The 23964-nt window shown below is 38.9% G+C and overlaps 1 protein-coding gene across 2 annotated transcripts in view; it reads right to left on the bottom strand.

Moving 5' to 3' along the window:
- The window catches only part of MAGI3 (membrane associated guanylate kinase, WW and PDZ domain containing 3), a gene marked incomplete at both ends in the record, with an annotated part of 258307 nt that overhangs the window by 52678 nt on the left and 181665 nt on the right, over positions 1 to 23964 (bottom strand). For both annotated transcript variants that reach the window (XM_080693205.1, XM_080693206.1), the window contains 3 exons: positions 5924 to 5981; positions 17610 to 17689; positions 22365 to 22539. In XM_080693205.1, coding sequence (XP_080549331.1) covers positions 5924 to 5981; positions 17610 to 17689; positions 22365 to 22539 — 313 coding nt within the window. The remainder of the gene's footprint in view (positions 1 to 5923; positions 5982 to 17609; positions 17690 to 22364; positions 22540 to 23964) is intronic.

Below are 23964 nucleotides of genomic sequence, written 5' to 3'. Positions count from 1 at the left end.
CGGCTGGTTAATTTTTTAAAAAGACAGCTAAACACAGTAGGGCTTTATATTTCTCAGAAGTGAAGCAAACCATAAAGGTAACTTTCGAAGAATTCTGAATACAGAACTCTTTTATTTTATTTTTTGTGTGTGGTACTGGGGGGGAGGGGTGGAACCCAGGGGCTTTTCTACCTCCAGGCTATACTCCCAGACCTATTTTTTTTATATTTTATTTGGAAACGGTGTCTCACTAAGTTGCTGAGAGCCTCACCAAGTAGCCAAGGCTAGCTTTGAACCTATGAGAGCCTCCTGTCTCAGCCTCCCAAGCGCGGGGATTACAAGCATGCGCTACCAAGCCCGGCTCAGAACTCTTTCAGAATATAAATACAGCACATCACCTGTCCACTGACTTGTCCCATATCAATTCAGCAGCAACTAAGAAAAGTGAATTTCTTTTATCACATTATCTTACAGAATAAACCTTTCTTTTTACTCTTAAATTTCCATAATTACATAATAAATTAGCTACATTTGCAATTGGTCACATTCCCAAGTGATTTTGGGGAAGCCCGGAAACCTGAGGATAAACAGAGGAGTATGAGGAGACTAGATGGTAAGCAGTTAGGATTAGCCAGCAGAATGCAACATTTAGTGGGAAAGAGAACACTTCACACAGAGGGCACAGCACTGACATTCTGGCAAGTCAGTTAAGTGATAGTTGGTTAAGAATACCACAAACAAACAGAGATGTTTAAAATCATGACTACGTCTAATGCAGAAATAATGAAAACCATATTCATTCCAGCAGTACCACAGCATAAATATATTTCTACCAAAGGACAGGTTTTCCAGTAAAATGCACTTTAACATAAAGTGACATTAGTGGACATTGACAATTAAACATCAAATCATGAAAGAGGTGGCAAATGCCTGTAACCTCAGTACTTGGGAGGTTGAGACAGAGGATCACAGGTTTGATGTCAGACTCAGCAACTTAGAGAGGCACCCAACAACTTAGCGAGACCTATTTTAAAATAAATAATAGGACGAGGGGGGTAGCTTGGAGGTAGAACACACCTGGGATCAATCCCTAGTACTGGAGGGGTACTAGTGATTCAACCCAGGTGTATCTTGCCTCTAAGCTATACCTCAAGCCCTTTTTAATTTCTGAAACAGGGTCTTGCTAAATTGCTGAGACTGGCCTCACATCTGCAATCTTCCTTTCTCAGCCTCCCAAGTACTGGAATTATAGGCATGTGTCTCCACGCCTGCCTTAGACAGGCTAAATATTATAAAATCTACATTTAAACAGTAACATAAATCACATATTTATTTTGTCATTTCTGAACATTAGTAGTGATGGTGGAGAAAGGGCAGCAAGGACAAAAATAAACACCACAGAAAGGAATGTTAGCTTTTTCTGTCAATTAGGTTTCTAGTGTACATTAACTCCACAAGTGAGGTAATTTTGTTTCAGAGCTCTACATGTGGCAAGTTCTACTTGACATTCTTTGGGTTCTGATTTCACTAACATGCAAGCATGCTTCTGCCTCATACTATAAGCAGCACGATTTCCAGAGTTAACTGCTTAAGACCCTCTGTGAGATGAAATTCTAGCTGGGCACTGTGGCACACGCTTGTAATCCCAGCATTTGGGAGGCTGAGACAGGAGGGTCGCAGTTCAAGGACAGCCTCAGCTACTTATGAGGCCCTTTGCAACTCAGTGAGACCCTGTTTCAAAATAAAAAATAAAAAATAGGGCAGGGGGTGTACCTCAGAGGACGAATGCCCCTGGGTTCCATCACCAGTACTGAAGAAAAAAAAAAAAAAAAAAGGAATTCTAAGGTACTGAAATTTTACACATTCTTAATAAAAGACAACTAAAAACTGACACTTAGAAACCTGTTTAGAAAGAACAAGGGCTCCCTTTAATGTCACTGCCTACGGTGACTCACTCTCTGCTACCCAGGAATTAGAACACAAAAAGTAGTAATTTGTATTTATATCCTTAGCAATGTGTGGGAGAAGAGAAAGAGTAGAAGTATTTAAGTGATTAATCCTTTTCCTGAAAATTTTTTGACAACAGAACATAAGACTTCATGAAGGAAGTAATTGCCTCTGTTACCTTAAACGATCTAGATTAAGATGCCACCCCCAAAATACAAGAAAATGAAAATATTCTCCCCTTTTCATGTACATAGATGCACATATTATTAAGATGTAACATTCTGTTTTCCATATAACCAGTCATGGAGTAAGAGATACTCTCTAAGAGTGGAGACTATCAGAGATTATCAGGAAAATTAAACAAGAGAAACAAATACGCATAATTAGCCAGACGTGGTGGTGCACATAGTAACCCCAGTGCTTGGGAGGCTGAGACAGGAGGATCGCAGGTTCACAACCAGCCTCAGCTACTTGGTGAGGCCTTCTGCAATTTAGTGAGACCCTGTTTCAGAATAAAGAATAAAAAATATGGGTAGAGGTATAGCTCGGAGGTAGAATGCCCCTGGGTTTAATCCCCAGTACCACAAAAAAACAAAACAAAACAAAATATAAGCATAATTAAATACCTACTATAGTTTGAATTATATTGTCTGTATTAGTACATTTATCTGTATTAGTTTTGTGACAATATCTAGATTTTAAAAATTCATCTAAACAAGTTAATGAAGAATCTGAGATATAAAGACACACATTGACTTTGTCCCCTCAGTGGATCAAGATCTTTAAAGCAATACAATTGAGACAACATTTCTAAATATACAAGTATTTTTATAGGAGGCCTGCCATTACATTTTGGAACAATTTTATCTTCAAAAATAAAGAATCCATTTCAGAATCTCATCCTCTAAAATAAATATCCACAAAGAAAGAGCTACCACCGCACAGTTGGTGTTACTAGTCCAGGCTCCTGCCAAAAGCAATCGCTGTGCCATCTGGTCTGACGAAGCACGAGAGCCAAAGAGTGGCCGTTCAAGTAACAGCTTCTCGTCGCCATCAGCGACGCACTGCAGAGCGCTGCAGCGGGACTCCAAACCTGGCCCATCTGGGCACCAGGCCACGCTCCACAGCTCAGCCAGCTCCACGCTAATGTGCACCTTGAGCACAGTCTGCTTTTCCTTAATCTAATAAATTATCCTCCTGCAAATGAGCTCATTCTGGGAACAATCACACAAACTCACAGCACTGCTGCTATTGCTGCTGCTTCGAGTTCAGGCCATTCCACGTCCCTCCATGACAACTGGGAGAGTGTCAGCTCAGGATCTGCCCCAGCGTTGCTTCAATATTATATGCTTGCTTAATGGGAAACAGCTCATTCAGCTCAAGATTTTATAAGAGGCAAATGACTTTCACCTATTGACCATGTATTCAAATTTACTTGGAATGGGTAATAATGAGAATCATTATCTCAGAAATGTTCTGCAGTGTCAATGGCAAATAATAGTTGATTGAAGCCCAGTTTAAATAGGTTAAACCATAAGGGAAAGACAAAAATCCCACAAAACATTTTCACTTGGCCTCCAAACATTCCTTTCACTTGAAACACAGTTCTTTCTCCCTTTATTTTAACTAAAATTTAGCCTCTGGAAAAAATAACAAAAGAGCTGCTGTATACTTCTCACATCACACTTCATTGGTATCAGCAACTATTAAGTAATTCAAAGGCAATAATGAGCATAACTTTCCAAAGGGCCCAAAATTTTGAAAATGTGAAGTTATACACCTGAGGGTCAATCTAATCCAGCTGTTTCCTTTGGATACATTAAATTTTAAAAAGTCATTCTAAAAATCTCTCTAACCCAGTGATCTAGTAACAATCTACATTTAAAAAACTACAACAGAGCCGGGTGTGGTGGTGCATGCTTGTAATCCCCGCGCTTGGGAGGCTGAGACAGGAGGATCGCACAGGTTTAAAGCCAGCCTCAGCTACTTACTAATATCCTGTTTCCAAATAAAATATAAAATAGGTCTGGGAAGTACAGCCCGGAGGTAGAAAGCCTCTGAGTTCCACCCCCAGTACCCCCCCCCCGAACACACACACAAAAAAACCTACAACAGGAGTCAAAGAAATAATTTATAAATAAATTTAGAAATAATTTCGAAATAATTTCTAAATAACTTTAGAAATAATTACTAGAAAATGGCATTGGTTTGTGGTAACAAATGTTGAAAATTTAATAAGCAATTGGAAAACTAGAAGATTCCTGTGCTTATTTTTTAGGTATATCATTTTGCCTTCACTACCTAGGCAAAAGTTCAGATTCCGTTTCCTGGTAAATAGTAACATTCTGATATAACTATTTGCCTGGTACTGAACATCTAAAGTCAAAATCCTATCTGTAGCACCTGGAGATGGCAATCCCAATGATTATTACAATGTAGTAATTAGATATGGAAAAGGAAAGAAAAATTATTTTATTTATTTATTTGTTTATTTACTTTTTGGGGATACTGGGGATGGAGCCCAGAGGCATTCTACCTCTGAGCTACACCCTCAGGCCTATTTTTTATTCTTTATTTTAAAACAGGGTCTCAATGAGTTGCAAAGGGCCTCACTAAGTAATAGCTGAGGCTGTCCTTGAACCATGATTCTCCTGTCTCAGCCTCCCTAATGCTGGGATTACAAGCATGTGCCACCACACAGGAATGAAAAATTAGATGTGACATCGAACTTATTTCTCTGGCTCACATAGCAGGTATTAATGCTCTTCTCTGACATATATTCACACTTAAATTTACTATAACAGCTACACATAAGAAATGCCTTTCACTCCCCTGAAAAATAGTTTTTCTTTATTAACTCAAAACACAACACACCTCTAATTGTGTATTTCTTTTTTTTTTTTTTGTGGTACTGTTGATGGAACTTAGGGTTATTCTACCTTCAAGCTACACCCCCAGCCCTATTTTTTATTCTTTATTTTGAAACAGGGTCTCACTGAGTTGCAAAGGGCCTAAGTAGCTGAGGTTGGCCGCAAACTGCAATCCTCCTGTCTCAGCCTCCGAAGTGCTGGGATTACAAGCATGCGCCATCACGCCCAGCAAAATTTTTGATCCTTATGTTACAATGCCCTTAAAATTCTTTAAGTGCTTTCAGAAGTATCTACTGGTAACACTGAAAGTGACCTCATGAGTTCATCTATCCAGTACCCCATTTCAGTCTCCATTTACTAATGTTCTCTTTAATGGCTGTAGTAGCAAGATCATCTCTAGCTACCAGTCCTCTATGCAACTTCCCTATCCTCCTCCTCCTCCTCCTCCTCCTCCTCCTCCTCTTCCTCCTCCTCCTTCTTCTTTTTTTTTTTTTTTTTTTTTTTTTGAGATGGGGTCTCCCTATGCTGCCCAGGCTGGTCTTAAACTCCTGGGCTCCAGAATTCTGCTGGCTCAGCCTCCGGAGTAGCTGGGACTACAGGGATGTGCCGCACTCTGCCTCTTTTCTTTCTTTCTTCCTTCCTTCCTTCCTTCCTTCCTTCCTTTCTTTCTTTCTTTCTTTCTTTCTTTCTTTCTTTCTTTCTTTCTGCAGGTCTGGGGATGGAACCCAGGGGCATTTGACCTCCGAGCTACACCCCCTGCCCTATTAAAAAAGATCTCCTTGAGTTGCAAAGGGCCTCACTAAATAGCTGAACTGTGATCATCTGCGATCACAAAGGGCCATCCGCGAACTGTGATCCTCTGGTCTCAGCCTCCTGAATTCTGGGATTACAAGCATGCGCCACCACGCCTGGCTTGCCTCTTTACTTTCTATATTTAGAAGCTTAAAGCCAACTTCTGGGAAGTGCCAAGTCCGTGAAGGAAGTGCTCACTGCCCATGACTTCCCGTCCCTTTCCTTGAAATGCTTGCAAGCCGGGCCACAGAGCAGAGTGCCGTGTCTAGAATTCCCTAACGCCATATTCTTAGAGAAGAGCACCTGGGAGAACATTGAATGAGGTAACAACTTACTCAACATAGTACGTCCCATACTGAGGGTCCTCTATTTTCTCCCAGCCATAAGGAAGCTCTGTAAACAAAGAAAATGCCATATTCAAAACCAACAGAAAATAGTTAATCAATTAACAAATTTGTTTACCTCATTTCACTAATACTTGAAAGCAATACTTGAGAGTTTGAGGACTCATTTTCAAAGAATAAATACAAGTCAAGTCTGAGTGGCTTTGTCAATAGAGTATAGCTCAGCAGGTTAATTAGAATCCTAGAACAAAGCTGACATTAAATTAAACATTATATACCTGAATCACAGGACAAAAATACGAATTACTACTAAAAATCACTATATATTTCTTTTACTGAAGAAGCCTGGTAATGCTGACATGAGATAGACTTGCCCTGTTGTCCAATCCGGGAACAGTTGCTTGTTAAATTTTTCACTAGTAGGTGTAATCATTTCTGTTATTACATTCTGACCCATTTCTCTTCAAATGAAAATCCAGCCTTAGATTTCTGCCATTTCAAGTGGCAATCTGGATGCTTACAACCTAAGAAAGCACCTGCTTTCCCTTGCATTCACTTGACCTGAGCACTGAAGAACCCAACTTGATAGCTACAGCAGCCTGTGTGTTCTGTAGCTGTGAAATCTTACTTAATGAAAAGGGAATAGTTTGTGTAGCATTCTTATGTGTTATTTATTCCAATTAACTGACTAGTTAAATTTTTTCCCTGGCCTTTCCAATATAAATGTGTCAAGAAAGAATCTTTGTATGCATTTTCTCTCAGAGTTAAGGTTTCTGAGGAGCCATCTTTAATAGTCAAGCATGGAATAAACTGCCAGGAATGTTCCAAGCAGGCTAATCAATTATACATAGAAGTTGAACAAGAAGGAAATCTTGAAAACCCATATATGTATGATATGATGTCCTATATTTTTATTTTCAATTCTTTTAGAGTGCTTCTTGCTATCCTGAAACACAACTGAAGTAAGCTAGAGAGCAAATAGGCTTAGAATATGTAAAAAGACATATTAATTGCATATCATTTAGCCTGAGTTGTGACACAATTTTATAAATTAAAACTTCAGTATAATAAATATGAAAAACTATACAAACTGTTTTGCTCTAAAAATCAGTGTTCTGTATTCAGAATAAAGGAATGATAGATTCTGAAAATACTTTCAATTATCACCACCACTTTTCTCCAGCACAATTTTTTTTTGCATATCTATTGGTTGGTGAGGTTCAAGTTTTTGTGTTTTTTCTTTGAAGGACCTGGTTGAAATGATAGACCATAATTATATTATTCAAATAACTATATTATGTGAGAATAGGGGAAAAATTAAGAAGTTCTAAGATACACTTTGGTTCACGTTGATCCTCTGTAGGTATGAAGCTAACAGCCATTAATTAAACACATAATATTTTATCACCAAGTAACTGGTTTATAAGTATATTTTTTAATTATATCGGTAAAAATACAGAATAACCATGTCATCAAAGCATTATCACTATTGATCTTCCATGAGTTTTTTTTCCTACTAAAAATTTTCTTGAAATAGCACAGAACTGAATAGTGCTGAGTATAGATGAATTCAACAACTGCATACAACTGAATATATGCTTTGTCTTTAGAGAAGGTGGGAGAAGAAGAGGAACTACAGAGACAGCTAAAACAGTACATTTACTATTTTAAAAATGTGCAACCTTCACTAAGAAGGACCTATTAATAATTAATAAGGATAATAGATCAATATAAATATAGTTCAGTGTTAATTTGGAAGTTGACTTAGCATTTTAGTTAGCACTGAAAACAATTAGTAACTAACAGATTAAGTATAGCCTTTCTTTAGGAGAGGAAACAAATGTGGCAATTTATCTTCTTAGTTACTTTTAGTAATTTTAAACCCTTTCCACTGATATTACAGTAGCAATTTTTTGCATGGTAGATTAATGTGGATAAAAGGTGGTTTATTATTTGCCTTTTTAAGATGTAGGTAATAAAAGCAAGGCTAAAATACTTAGCAATTTTATACACTACCTAGTGGATAGATTCATTCACTCATTTATTTCTTTGCTTCCTTCCCCCCCCCTTCCTCCCCTCTCCTTCATTATGTAGAAATCAAAGTTAGAAACACAATAGGTTCTCAAACTCAAGAAGTCCATAGTTTAGACAGATAGGAAGAAAGAAGAGACAAATGTCAAAGATGACAAGATGAAGAGACTCAAGCTTTTGGGAAGATTAAATAGGAAAGACTCCAATTGTCTTGTAAAAGTTGCTATCAGGAAGAAGCAGGGCGTGGTGGCACACACTTGTAATCTCAGCATTTTGGAGGCTGAGACAGGAGGATCTCAAACCGCAACTCAGCCTTTGCAACTCAGTGAGACCCTGTTTCAACATAAAAAATAAAAAACAGGGCTGAGGGTGTAGCTCAGAGGTAGACTGCCCCTGGGTTCCATTCCCAGTACCACACACACATTACACACACACACGTGCGCGTGCGTGCACACACACACAAGTTGCTATCAGAAAATCCTTTAAAAGGTGATGTTTAGCTGGGCATAGTAGTGCACACCGGTAGTTCCAGTATTTGAGAGGCTGAAATAGGATGGTTGTAAGCTTGAGGCCAGCCTCAGCAACTTATCAAAATACTCAGCAACTTAGAAAGACACTGTTTGAAAGTAAAAAAGATATATAAAAGGGCTGGGAGTGTAGCTCAGAAACAGAAGCCCTGGATTGAATCTCCAGTACCAGAAAAAAAGGAAGGGTAAGAGGAAGAGAGGAGGAGGAGGAGGAAATAATGATGTCTGAACTCAATTAGGAAGAATGAGTTCGTTTCAGATCAAGGAGTACTGAGGTTAAAAATGCCTGGCATTCTCAGTAACTACAAATAATTTAATAGAATGGAATGAAAATTGTATGCACAGTCTTATAAGAAAACATCAATTTATAACAGTCCTGGAATGCCACATTACGGAATCTAATCTTTATTTTGATGATGATGGAACCAATTAAGCTAGACTGTGACTTGGTTAAATTTATATTTGCAAAAAGATTATGGCAGTAGCAATGGGTGACCAACTAGAAGGAATGGAGTGAGACTACAAGCAGACAAATAAGAAAAGCATAATGGACTAGATAAGAAATTTCAAAGGCTGGAACTAAGGCAGCTGTAGTAGGAATGGTGAGAAGGAACGGAGACAGGAAGTAATAGGACTTAACAACCACACCACTTGGAGACTGAGGGAGGGAGAGGGCAGGAGGCTGAGAATATTCTAGGTTTCCAGCTCCTCTGGAATAAATATATTATAAAATATTCACTGAATCCTAATATGAAAATGGCTGTGGGAATAGGAAATAAAAATTAACTAGGGTTTAGAGGTATTTAGGAGACAGAGGATACATTAAAAGTGCCTATTAGAGTCGGGCGTGGTGGCGCACACTTGTAATCCCCTCACTTGGGAGGTGGAGACAGGAGGATTCGCAGGTTCGAAGCCAGCCTCACTGGCTTAAGAGACCCTGTTTCCAAATTTAAAAAAAAATATAAAATAGGTCAGGGAGTGTAGCCCAGAGATAGAAGGGTTTCCAGGAACTTCAGTACCACTAAAAAAAAAGAAAAAGAAAAAAAAAGTGCCTATTAGAACTGGGGATATAGATTAGTGGTAGAGCACTTGCCTAGCAGGTGCAAAGCCCTGGTTTGATTCTGAATACCAATGATCGAACACACACACACACACACACACACACACACACACACACAGCATATTATATTACCCAGTACCAAAGAACACTCAAAAAATGGCAGGGTTTTTGAACTTAGAAATGCTAGGACTTGGTAGTTTACTGCAACAAAGAGGAGATGGTAAAGAAAACACTGAGGATTATAACCAGTTTAGGTTCAAGAAATTGGAAGTCCATAATGTCATTTTCAAAGGCAGGAGGGAAAGGGGCTCCATTTGTGTGGCCACAGAACATCCCAGCAGAGATACCTAATTAGCTCTTGGCAATATGAACCCCACACTCAAAAGAGAAATCCAGGAAGATAAAGACTTAGGAAACACTGTGGTTAAAACCGTTGAGGGGACAAGGTGGCCTCAACTGTGAATAGAGAGAGGTGAAGAACACAACCCTAAGAGCACTGGCATTTTATGGAGCAGATGGGTAAAGTAAAAAGCGGGAGGGTGGGAAGCATCAAAGAAGGTAGAAGAAAAAACAAACATGATCAAAACAAATGCTTCACAAAGCTGTCAGGAAAGGCTAGAGAGAACCTACCAGACTCTGGTAATTTTGGGTTACTGGTTATTGGAAAAGCAGTTTCAATGAAAAAGCTGGGGGAGGGGAGACTGTCACTGAAGAGTGATATAAAAAGTAGAGCCCTTAAGATGACTTTTATTTTAACTTGTTTGCAAAATATTTGCAGGAACAAATAGTAAAATAGATAGATGGGAAGACAGGACAAAGAGAAATGTGTTTATTTTTGAGACAGAAAAAAACCTAACCTAATCATCTTTTTCCAAAGTATTCCCCCCAAAGTTGCTTCAAAAGGCAAAGTTATTTTTAGTGTATCAAGCAGCTGGCTGGTTCTAACACCCATGAATTTATCCTTCTTGCTTTTTTCTTCCCCAAATAGGATTTTTCTTATTTAAATGTATGAATTACAATTGCTTTCTCATATTGGAGCTCTATTCAGCTGGTAATTTCCTTTTATCATTCTCTAAGCTCCAAAATGACATCAACATTCAATACATTTATAAGCTGCCTTTGGTAAAAATTTAATCTTTCTTTCATGGTAATAGAAATGGGGTGGGTTGAGAGAAGAATGAAATCCTGATGCTGTATTTTTAAGATAACTACTTAAACCAAAACACTAATTATTTTATTTGAATTAAAGATAAATATGTACATCAATTAAATCATCAGATACAGTACAAAGACACAGTTGGGTTTTGAGTATCAGAAGACTGGGAAGGAAAGGGTAAGTTTTAGAAACTATAAGATCTTCATAGAAGATCTTAAATGTTCTGAAGAAGGCAAACAGTATTTTAAACTATAAAATCTTCCATTTCAATTATTGTTATTATTATTCTCTTCTCAGCATGTACGCTGTGCAGAGCCCTATGGAGAATATCAGTGTGAGTTGGATACAGTCCACCCTGAAACCTGTCTGCTGTGGTGCGAGTCTCTCTACTATTGATGGGAGCTGATGTTAGTGGAGAAGGCAGCTGAGTATAAAACAACGAGGCTCAGGGTCCCCACTATGGACCCCAGAAGATGAAGTTCAGGCAGTGACAGAAAGCTGTGCCTAGGAGTGGGAATGGGAGAGTGGCCTCCTATTAGAGGAATTTGAGTATTCCTAGAATACTGAATGTAACTTTCTTGTTTTATCTGAAGAAAAATATAATTAGGATGACCATATAATACATTGTTGACTCTCAAGAATATAAGGAACAATAATAATTATTATGCTGGGACAACATGTATAAACTGGGTTAGGCCAGGGCCACGGAAGACATATGGTTACCCTTTGTGTAAAGGGCATTAGGAGGATATGCTCATCCTAACTCTTCAAATTCCAAGAAGGGAAAAGGATGGGAGAAACATTTCCAGTAGAATGGGAGAAACATTTCCAGTTTCTGAGTCCCCTCACTTTCCTCCTCGAGGATTAAAAAAATGTATTATCTGACTGAGGAGTTTTACAGGATGAACTCAATATGTTTGGCTGGGGACTCGGGTCTCTTGCTCTCTTGGACACCAGCCTGCCTGCAGAGGTGCATTCCAGTCTGTCCTCTGCCACGCCTGCCTCAGGGCAGGCAGCCTTCGTGGAACATGGAGGCCAGAGACAGAGTGCGCTACTCTGCCTCCCGGAGATAAACACCAGCAAGGTGACACAGACTAGCGCTACATTCCTCATCAGCTGGCATCTGACCCCATCTCTCTGTCACCTGTATCTTATTTCTTTCCTGATTACAAACTAGTAAACAAAGACAGGCTGATTATTTATTGGCCCTCCCAAAATCTTATAGAATTTTTAAAAATTTCTAAGAAAGGTGAACAAATGAATCTGGAGGACAAAGTAGCTTCTTTCCTGCTTTTCCTTCCCTTCTCCTTTTATCTCTTTCCTTCTTCCTTTATGCTTCCACTTCTTCCAAATATTTAAGCCTCTACTGAAGGAATATATAGGTGAATGAGACAAAAAACATCATTTTAAGAATATGGTATATAGTTATAGTACAATACAAGTGCTACACTTATATAAGTCATGTGTTATTATTGGGCATAGACAAAGGAACACCTAATTCTGACATGGAAGAGAATGACAGGAGGATTCAAAGAGATTACACTTAAGACTTGAACTTAGAAAAATAATAGGTATGAAGCTGGGTATGGTGGCTCATGCATGTAATCCCAGTATTTGGAAGGCTGAGATAGGAAGATCGCAGGTTCACAGTTAGCTTCAGCAATTTAACGAAGCCCTCAACAACTTAGCAAGACCCTATTTCAAAATAAAAAATATAGTAAGACTGGGGATGTGACTCAGAAGTAGAATGCCTTTGAGTTCAATCACTAGTACCACAAAAATTAAAATACAAAAATAAAAATAAAACAAGCCGAGTGTGGGAGCACTTGTAATCCCAGTACTTGGGAGGATGAGATAGGAAGATCTATGTTCGTGGCCAGCCTCAGATACTTAGTAAGGCCCTCTGGAACTTAATGAGACCATGTTTTAAAGTAAAGAGTAAGGGAGCCAGACATGGTGGCACATGCTTGTAATCCCAGCATCATTCAGGAGGCTGAGACAGGAGGATCACGATTTGCAGACAGCCTCAATTACTTAGTGAGGTCCTTTGCCACTCGGTGAGGTTCTGTTTCAAAATAAAGAATAAAAATTAGGGCGATGGTTGTAGCTCAGAGGTAGAATGCCCCTAAGTTCTTTCCCTAGTATCGCAAAAACACCAAACAACAAAAACAAAAAAAAAACCCATACCAAACAAAAAGGATGGGGGGTATAGCTTGAAGGTAAGAATACCCATGAGTTTAATCCTCAGTACCACACAGAAACAAAACAAAACAGACATAATAGGTGTGAGCCAGGTGGACACAGGAAACAAGGTTGGTTCTTAGTAGAAAAAATGAAAATATGAAAAAGGCAAAGAAAAATGTATCCTATTTATGATATAGTTATGACTTTGTAAAGGAAAAAATATGGAGCACATAAAAAAACTCTGCTACTTTGATACTAAAGTCTAGGCTTTATTCTCCTGACAATAGGAAGCAAGAGAGAAGTAGTTAGACTTTAGGAAGATTAATTTAGTAGTATTAAGCAATGTCTCCAAGGCTTTTTGATCTTGTACCTCTCAGTAAAAAAATATGGACATGCATTCTCAAGATATGTAAGAAGGGCATGGTGGCACACACTTGTAATCCCAGCATTTGGGAGGCTGAGACAGGAGGAGATCACGGTTTGCAGTCAGCCTCAGCTAATACTTAGTAAGGCCCTTTGCAACTCAGTGAGACCCTATTTCCAAATAAAGACTAAAAAATAGGGCTGGGGGTATAACTCAGAGGTAGAATGCTTCTGGATTCCATCCCCAGTAACGCAAAAAATAAAGATATATAATATAAATAGAGATACAGTATTTACTAATATGTATTATAATTAAGCATATGCAAAACTAGATAATTATCAGTATCTCAATGCCATTGAAAAACCTGATATGAGTTACACGAATAGTGCCATCTCATTTTCTTACTATTAGCCTGGACTTGCATATTTCTATTATCTTCAGTCATCAGTACCTCTGCAGAAATATTGAAGCAACATTTTCATTTTGTGTGAATTAGTTTAAAAAATACATATCATTGTCCATAAATCTACTAATTTGGGCACAAGTAAACTGTAAAACTCACAGTGCCCTGGACAAAAAAGCAAGGGTATCCCACTCACACTCATCCCTCAAACACTGTGGGTAGTGCATGGGATAATTTGACATATGGAATGAGTTAGAATGTCATTACCAATCTGCACATAAAACAGTAGTAAAGCTTAGTTTGTGTGGATACACATGCGCATATGTGCACAACCCACATACTTTTTTGCAGTAATTACATTATAAAAAATAAGTTCTAGCCAAGTGTGGTGGCACATGCTTGTAATCCCAGCATTTGGGAGGCTGAGATAGGAGGACCGTGGTTCAAGGACAGCCTCAGCTACTTAGTGAGGCCCTTTGCAACTCAGTGAGACCTTGTTTCAAAATAAAGAATAAAAAATAGGGCTGGGGTAGATGCTTCTGGGTTCCATCCCCAGTACTACAAAAAGAAAAAAAAAGAAGAAAAAGAAAAAGTTCTAATATTTTCTTCTTGTATACAATAGATAGTTTGAATATCACCATTTTGGAGACTGGCTACTGAAATAAAGAATGTATTAGAGAGGAAGAAATAACTAGAGAAGAAAGACCAAGAACAACACAAGTGTGTGGTGATTAGAATAATGGAGATGAAGATATGATATAAAGGACAAAGCTTGATAGAAAGAGGATAGATGGATAGATAGCTCTGTGAAAAGGCAACAGTAGGCAGTAATAGAACACATGAGTAGCATGCACAGAACCCAGGATTCAACTCCTAGGAGAAAGAGAGAGACAGGGAGAGGGAGGAGGAGGAGGAGGAGGAGGAGGAGAGGAGGAGGAGGAGGAGAGGAGGAGGAGGAGGAGAGGAGGGGAGGAGGGAAGGAGGAAGAGGGGAGGAGGAGGAGGAGGGGAGGAGGGAAGAGGAGGAAGAAGAGGAGGAAGAAGGGGAGGAGGGGAGAGGAGAGAAGGAGGGGAAAGGAGAGGAGGAGGAGGGGAAAGAAGAGGAGGAGGAGGGGAGAGGAGAGGAGAGGAGGAGGAGGGAAAAGGAGAGGAGGAGGAGGCAGAGGAGGAGGGGAGAGGAGAAGGAGGGGAAAGGAGAGGAGGCAGAGGAGGAGGGGAAGGAGAAGAGGCAGAGGAGAAGGGGAAGGAGAAGAGGCAGAGGAGGAGGGGAGAGGAGAGGAGGAGGAGGGGAGAGGAGAGGAGAAGGAGGAAGAGGAGGAAGAGAGGAGAGGAAGAGGAGGAAGAGAGGAGAGGAAGAGGAGGAAGAGAGGAGAGGAAGAGGAGGGGAGAGGAGAGGAAGAGGAGGAGGGGAGAGGAGAGGAGGAGGAGGAAGAGGAGGAGGAGGAGGAAGAGGAGGAGGGAAGCAAATGTAGCAAAATGTTAATTATATGTCATCTCAGTGGGGGCATATATATGTTCACTGTAAAATCCTGTTTTTCTATATGTTGGATATGTTGAAAAATAACATATTGGAAAAACCAGGAAAAAGTAACAGCAACAAGATTAAAAAACTATATAGAAAATAGAACAAAGAGAGAAATACATGGCAAACAGGTTTACAAGGACTCGGGCCCAGATGATTTTGAAGAAGGCATATACACAGAAAGGAAGGATTAGTTTTAGGAGAAAGATGTCAAATTAAGTTTAAATTTGTTTATTTGGGGCCTGGGAGTATCAATCAGTAGTAGACAGGGCTTGCCTACCATGTGCAAGGCCCTTAGTTTAATCCCTAGCACTGCATTAAAAAGTTTATTTGAAGTGCTAGTAGAACAGTTAAAAACAAAGACACAAAAGAAATAAGATATACAGAAATGTAATTCAGAACAGAGGACAATACTAAAATTTTAGATAAGAGGTCTGGTTACAGCAAATTGGTAGTTAAAGCTATGAGAATAATACCTTCTACACAAGAAGACAGGAAAAGGCAGACAACTAAAAAGATGGGGGGGGGGGGCGGGCAGGAAAAAGAATGGCGACCAGCAAGACAGACATGCCCTATAAGACCAACACCATATCTTAATCCAAAAAGTCAAACCCATGGTATTATATATTTCAATTTGCCTTCACGATGGCTAACTTCATTATAAGAAAGAACTTTGAAATACTTCACAAGGTATGTGGTACAAAATAATTTTTAAAAATGATTTCTTAGCTGGGTGTAGTGGCACATGTACTTGGGAGGCTGAGACAGGAGGGTCACCGGTTCCCCTGCAACTTAGTGAAACCCTATTTCAAACTAAAAAATAAGATAAGACTGGAGATGTAGCTCAGAGGTAGAATGCCCCTGGGTTCAAACCTTAGTACCCCCTCACAAAATGATTTCTTGAGGTACTACTGACATATAGAAAATGCAGAGATTTTAAGTACTCATTCAGTGATTTAAAAAATCAATGACTGCTTGTTCAGTTATTTAAAAAAAGGTTTTAGTACTTGAGAGGCTGAGGCAGGAGAATCACAGTTTTAAAGCTAGCCTCAGAATCTCAGACCCTCAGCAACTCATCCAGACTCAGTTTCAAAATAAAAAATAAAAAGGGCTAGCCGAGTATGGTGGCACATGCTTATAACCCTAGTAGTTGGGGAGCTGAGACAGGAGGATTGCAGGTTTAAAGTCAGCTTCAGAAACTTAATGAGGCCCTCAATAACCTTAGTGAGACCCTGTTTCCAAATAAAAACTAAAACAGGGTTGGGGGTGTAGCTCGGAGGTAGAATGCCCCTGGGTTCCATCCCCCAGTACCCATACACGTACATATAAATATATGTTTTGGGGAAGGTTCAACAGACATGATTGCATTACTTAGTGGTAGGAATGTACTTAATTAATTGAATGTTTATTTAGAATTAAAAAATGGTTAGCTGGGCATGGTGGCGCACGCTTGTAATCCCAGCATTTCAAGAGGCTGACACGGGAGGATCATGGTTCGGGGACAGCCTCAGCTACTTAGTGAGGCCCTCCGTAACTCAGTGAGACCCTGTTTCAAAATGAAGAATAAAAAATAGGGCTGGGGGTGTAGCTCAGAGGTCAAATGCCCCTGAGTTCTATCCCCAGACCTGCAAAAAAAAAAAAAAAAGAATTAAAAAATGTTTATACTTTTATTGGTAATTATAGCCTCACATCATAATGTAGTTTATAGTGTTGGTGACATACATGCACACAGCCTTGGTGTTTCCCCGAGTTCTCTCTCCCCTCCCCCCTTTGACATACAGGATATTGAGATTGACACTGGCATTCTCACATCCATACATAATGTTAATGGAAGTGTTTCCTTCATTAATTCTCCCTCTAAAGTTCGCCTTTAGAACATATGTAAAAAAGAAAGGGGCAGATTTATTTTTATTCATTTTCTTTTTTTTTTTTTTTCCAGTACTGGGGATGGAACCCATAGGGATTCCACCTCTGAGCTACACCCCCAGCCCTATTTTTCATTCTTTTATTTTGAAATAGAGTCTCACTGAGTTGCAAAGGGCCTTGCTAAGTAGCTGAGGCTGGCCTTGAACCACAATCCTCCAGTCTCAGCTTCCAAATGCCGGGATTACTAGCATGTGCCACCATGCCTGGCTTATTTTTATTCGTTTTCATTAGAGAAAAATTATAAATAATTTTTCTTAGAACTATGTATAAAATAAAAGTTATAAAAATTTCTCTTAAAACTATATATGTATATATAATATCCCTATATACATATAAATGAGATGCCATAATTGCCATAGTTGGTTGATCATGATCTCCATCCACTGATTATGTGCTTATGTACACTATGGTTTGTTTAGAGTTTTGGAAAACTTATTATCTAAGCAAAAAGAATAAGGCAGGATTAAGTGAATAAGCATAGTATAAAAGGTTTCTGAATCTTTACCTCCATCTTCACAGTCTTCAGGAGCTTTGGCTTTCTTACAGAGACGAGGATCCAACCAGGTGGTTGTCTTGGTATTGTGGCTGTAGAATAAAGACCTCGATTAGAAATAGTAAAGTAAAGAGAAAAGTACTTCAAAGCAAAGATTAAAAGTGACTAAAAAGCATATGATGTTGGAACAGTTATCTCCTACAGGCTCCATTTATATTCCTCAAATTCAATAATCTTATTGTTCTCAGTCTCTTACATCAAAATTGCCATAAAGGAAAGGTAATGCTAGAGGCACTAATTTGAGAATGAAGACTTTAAAGATGGGATCAAATGCCAAGTACGCAATAACACACTTATTTAATCAGTCAAAAATGTTTCAAAGGATGGGCACATAGCCACATACTGTGCATTATCTAGCCAGCTAAGCTGCATTGAAAACCTTGCTGGCTGAATATCTTCCTTTCTTGAAAAAGAAAATAAAACACTATATTTTTCTTGAGTATCTATGTATGTATGTATTGTGTGAAGGGGTAGGAATATAGAGACAATCAGGGTTTCTGCTCTCATAGAGGCACCTAAAAATAAGAAAATAAAAACAAAAATGTTAAAGTGGCTGTTTCTGCAACATACAAGAAAAAAACAGTGAGCATGGTTAAATTCCACTGTGCAAAACTACCTTTTCATCAGCATGGATCCCTGCCCCTCTCTATGAAGTAGCCCAAAGGTGCTTTCAGAGAGCAGTGTCTGTTTAACTTCATTACAGACCACTCAGACTCAGGCCAGGTCACATGCAGTAACGTTAAATCAAACTATCAGAATGGTGAGTAGACAGTTAAGTCTTTGAAACACAAAGATACTAAAGAAGAAAATATAAGAATATACAGGAAGGCATCAATATTAAAGTTATTATTGAAGTATTACAAGAATAATAATGAACATGAACAAGTTATCTTTCCTTGTTATCTTTAATCATTAATCTCCACTGTATTCATTCTTAGGAAGTGAAACCAGTGGTTTCAGTGACTCTATCATATATTCTATACCTTTTCTAACCCCTGAGCTATTAAAAAGAGATATGTTGCCATTGCTGGGTATGATACCAACTGGTAGATAATGGTAGGAACATTTACTATTATTATTATTATTATTATTATTATTAATATCTTTTTTTTTTGGTGGTACTGGGGTTCCTGGAAGCCCTTCTACCTCCGGGCTACACTCCCAGACCTACTTTATGGTTTTTGTTTTTTTTTTGAAACAGGGTCTCTTATGCCAGCGTGGCTGGCTTCGAACCTGCGCGATCCTCCTGTCTCCACCTCCCAAGTGTGGGGATTACAAGCGTGCACCACCACGCCCGGCTCCTACTATTATTATTTTTATATACTGAATAATGGATAATTCATGGAGAAAAAATTGAAATTGTTTCTAGAAAGTCTGTGTTATTCATTCTGTCAGAGAGATGATCTCCCTAAATGAAAACCAGTTAAATCAGTTCTAGCAAAATGAAAGGGATCAAGAGTCAATGAGGCCTAAGAGGACACATCAAACCAAACCCAAGCAACAAGAACTATGGATATATTTTGCTAACACAAATTCAGAATTGTTATTTGAGAAAAGCCTAACTTTGATTCCAATGACCCAAATTTTAATTGACAAATTAGCAAATGTAGGTGATTTGCTAGAATTTTTCTTTTTTGCTGTACTGGGGATTGAATCCAGGGGCATTCTACCTCCGAGCTACATCCCCAACCCTACTATTTATTCTTGCTTGCTTGCTTTCTTGTCTCTGTCTGTCTGTCTGTCTGTCTCTCTCTCTCTCTCCCTCCCTCCCTCCCTCTCTCCTTCCTCCTCCCTCTTTCTTTCTATTTTTGTGTGTCTGGGGATGGAATTCAGGGGCATTCAGCCTCTGAACTACACCCCCTGCCCTATTTTTTATTCTTTATTTTGAAACAGTCTTACTAAGTTGCGGAGGGCCTCATTAAGTAGCTGAGGCTTTCTGCGAACCTCGATCCTCTGGTCTCAGCCTCCCGAATGCTGGCACAAGCGTGCACCACCACGCTGGCTTTATTCTTTATTTTGAAACAGGGTCTCACTAAATTGCAAAGGGCCTCACTAAGTAGATGATGCTGGCCACGAACCCAGATCCTCCTGTCTCAGCCTCCCAAGTACTGGGATCACCACCACACCCAGCTGATCCGCTAGAATTTTACCCAATATTTCCCAAGGTAAAGAAATGCCTAGAGGGGCTATTCCAAAAATACAATAACTGAAGACTATACACCTGTGTTAACATTATTTTCTTAGAACTGAATATTTTAACAGCGCAGATCTTTCCTTAGTTTAACACAAATCAACCATATTAGCAATAGTAAACAAAATAGCTCTAGTCTGCATATTAGCCTCTTATCCAATATGTGATTTACAAATACTTTCTCCTATTCTAAAGGTTATTTTTTTGTTTGTTTGTTTTTGGTGGTACTGGGGTTCCTGGAAACCCTTCTACCTCCGGGCTACAATCCCAGACCTATTTTATACTTTTTTAAATTTGGAAACAGGGTCTCTTAGCCAGTGAGGCTGGCTTTGAACCAGCGCGATCCTCCTGTCTCCGCCTCCCAAGGGCGGGATTACAAGCATGCCTCACCACACCAGGCTAAAGGTTGTTTTTTTATTTTGTTAATTTTTCCCTTTGCTGTGCAGAAGTTTTTAAGTCGATGGGGTCCCATTTGTCTATTTTTGGGGTGTGTGTGTGTGTGTGTGTGTGTGTGTGTGTGTGTGTTATTGGGAATTGAATCCAGGATATTCTACCTCTGAATTACACTGCCATACCTACGTATTTGTTTGTTTATTGTGGTACTGGGGAATGGAACCCAGGGGCCTTCTACCTCCGGTTACATTCCCAGACCTATTTTATATTTTTATTTGGAAACAGGGTCTTGCTAAGTTGCAGAGGGCCTCACTAAGTAGCTGAGGCTGGCTTGTAACCTGCATGATCCTCCTGTCTCAGCCTCCCGAGTACTGGGATTATGGTGTGCCACCACTTGGGGCTCATTTGTCTATTTTTGCTTTGTTGCCTGTGCTTTTGGTGTCAAGTTAGAAGTCCTTGCCAAATCCAGTTTCATGAAGGTTTCCTCCATGTTTCCTCCCAAGATTCTTGTAGCTTGGGCCTTACATCATGTTTTAATTCATTTAAGTAATATTTTATTTATTTATTTATTTATTTATTTATTTATTTATTTATTTATTTATTTATTGGTGGTACTGGGGTTCCTGGAAGCCCTTCTACCTCCGGGCTATACTCCCAGACCTATTTTTACATTATTATTTGGAAACAGGGTCTCCTAAGCCAGCGCGCGCAGCTGGCTTCGAACCTGCGCGATCCTCCTGTCTCTGCCTCCCAAGCGCAGGGATTACAAGCGTGCGCCACCATGCCTGGCCTAATTTAAGTAATATTTAACTTTTGAATAGAGATTAAAAAAATTCTGCACAACGTAATAACTTGTCCCCGTTTGCAGGGTGAAGTACTGTCAGAGTGACGTCTCACAATCTATTTCTAAAGACATTTTAGCTCCTTCCTATGACTCCATACCTTACTTTGAGGTTTATTCCTAAAGTCAAAATGAGAGTCAAAAGTCTAAATTATCCTTGAAAACCCCTTAAGTTGTCCATTGGGAGAAATATACCCAGTTGTGTTGGTTTTGTATAATCCTGGTTACTCAAGCTTACATAAATGTATTCATAAAAATATGTTATATGTGGTAAAAAGAACACCATGGATTCAAAATTTATGTTTTAAACACTAGGATCTTATTTATTTAGTACAAGACACTCTATGAGAAGGATCTGAAATTGAGACCATTTGAGGAAACAGATTCAAATCTCTCACCCTTATTTAACTACTAATTATATGTTCTTTGAGCATACTGAATAGTTCTTAATATTTTAACTGTTCCTATTCTATTCCCTAATTTCACATTAATAGTCTACCTCTGAATAAAATGCTTTAAAGATGAAATTATAGATGCATAAAAATATAAGACTTCCGTAAGCTGGGAGCACTTCTGTAATCCCAGAAGTTAGGAGGCTGAGACAGGAGGATCCAGGTTAAAGACAAGCCTCGGCCAACTCAAAGAGATGCTGCTTCAAAATAAAAAATAAAAAAAAGATGGCTGGGGTGTAGCTCAGAAGTAAAATGCTCTGGGGTTCAATAAATTATTTGCATATTATTATGTGGTACATGTGGTTTTCAGTATCTCTATGGATATTATACTGTGTTTTTACATAAACATTTTTATTATTGTGTATTTACCTATATTGTCTGAATACTTTAAATCTAAAATTTAGGACTGAAAATATTTAGCTCAGATAACAATATACCCATGTCATAATGATAATTTTGAAATGCTCATTAAATTGGACAATCTACCTGGAAACTGAAAAAAAAAAAAAAAAGCAAAGTAATGTACCTTTAACCTTACATTTTCATCATTAGTTGCTAAGCCTATTTTTAATCCTCCTGCTTCTATAAAACCAGAGTACAAATACACTATTGCTTTATCCAAATCAAATAAAAACAAAATGTCATCCAAGAAATAAACAGATTAATAGTCAACTGTTACTTGTATGAAAAATATTTTTAAAGAAAAAAAAGAAACAAAAGACTTTTGAAATAGTCTTTTGAAATAGTTATGTCCAAAATGAGGCTAAAAAACATTTCACACAACACTTCCAGGGGCAGGCACATCAGAAGAGATGCAGACATTTGCTTACTCAATGAAGTAGATCATCCCCGTGTCGGTGTAGGCCATTTCCCAGTTTTTAGGCAGGGGTTCCAGATTCTCATCTCTCATCATATAATTTCTAAAGTCCATGGAGCTATTTGTTTGGTTATAACTTGGAACAGTCTTCATCCAGTCAGATGACTCACAATGCCTCTCTCTGTTCTCTGCCATTGTGCAAAAGAGAACAACGTGAAAAGTAGGTAAAGTTACTCTTCTTTCAACAGACCTCTTTGTTTGTAACAAAACGCCAAATGTTACATATCCACATATATTTAAAATTATATATTCTAAATTTGCTTGTCTATTAATGTTTACATTCTGCTATAGGTTTTAAAATAACAAGCATATTTCGTTCTTTTTGTTTATCGACATTAACCCTGTATTGTATCCTTAATGCTAGGCTAGAAGAGCAGTGAAAACCAACATGGGAGCCTGAGACAGGAGCACTTGGGAGGCTGAGACAGGAGGATTGTGTTTCGCAGACAGCCTTAGCTACTTAGCGAGATCCTTTGTAACTCAGTGAGACCCTGTTTCAAAAATAAAAAGACTAAAAAAATAGGGCTGAGGATGTAACTCAGAGATAGAATGCCCCTGAGTTCCATCTCCAGTACTGCAGAGAGAGAGAAGAGAGAGAGAGAGAGAGAGAGAGAGAGAGAGAGAGAGAGAGAGAGAGAGAGAGAGATGAGAGGGGAGAGATGAGAGGGGAGAGATGAGAGGGGAGAGAGGAGAGAGGAGAGAGAGAGAGAGAGGGAGAGAGAGAGAGGAGAGAGAGAGGGGAGAGAGGAGAGAGAGAGAGAGAGGGAGAGAGAGAGAGGAGAGAGAGGGGAGAGAGGAGAGAGAGAGAGAGAGAGAGAGAGAGAGAGAGAGAGAGAGAGAAGAGAAGAGAAGAGAAGGGAGAGAAAGAAGAGAGAGAAAGAAGAGAGAAGAGAGAGGGAGAACGAACCAGCATGGGAATCAATTCAGTGCATATAGCCTAAGTGCAGCAACATCAGCAGTACTTATATAGTTCTTCAATGTGTTAAGTTCTATTTTAAATGCTAAACATATTACCCATTATCCTTGCAGCAATCCTGCATCTGTTATTACTATCCTCACTTTATAGATCGAGAAAACTGAGGCACAGAGAGGTTGTTATGTTGGTCAAGGCTGAAGAGACATTAAATAGTAAAGCCAGGATTTGAATCTAAGTGGTTCATGCTCTTAACTATTATACTAAACTGCTTCATACAATTTATTTGGGGGGGGTACTGGGGATTGAACCCAGGGGACATTCTAACTGAGCCACACCCCCAGCCCTATTTTATTTCTGTTTTGAAAAGGGGTCTAAGTTTCGAAGGCTGGCAAGTGAACCTGTAGTCCTCCTGTCTCAGCCTCCCAAGTACTGGGATTATAAGTGTGCACCATCACTCACATCTAGATATACACATTTAATACAGGCCTTAAAATGATATTTATATAAGAAAATTATACTGAATAAACGTCCTATTGTTAAATAAGATGCTATATAATATTATAACAACTCCAACTCACAGGCAATGCTTAAGAAGCAGAGAATCACTTAGATATCATTTCTCATGGTATTTCAACTG

This window comes from Muscardinus avellanarius (genome assembly GCF_963383645.1).
Source record: "Muscardinus avellanarius genome assembly, chromosome: 3".
NCBI lineage: Eukaryota > Metazoa > Chordata > Mammalia > Rodentia > Gliridae > Muscardinus > Muscardinus avellanarius.
Note: the sequence above shows the minus strand (reverse complement) of the source record. Positions and strands in the feature narration are given on the sequence as shown.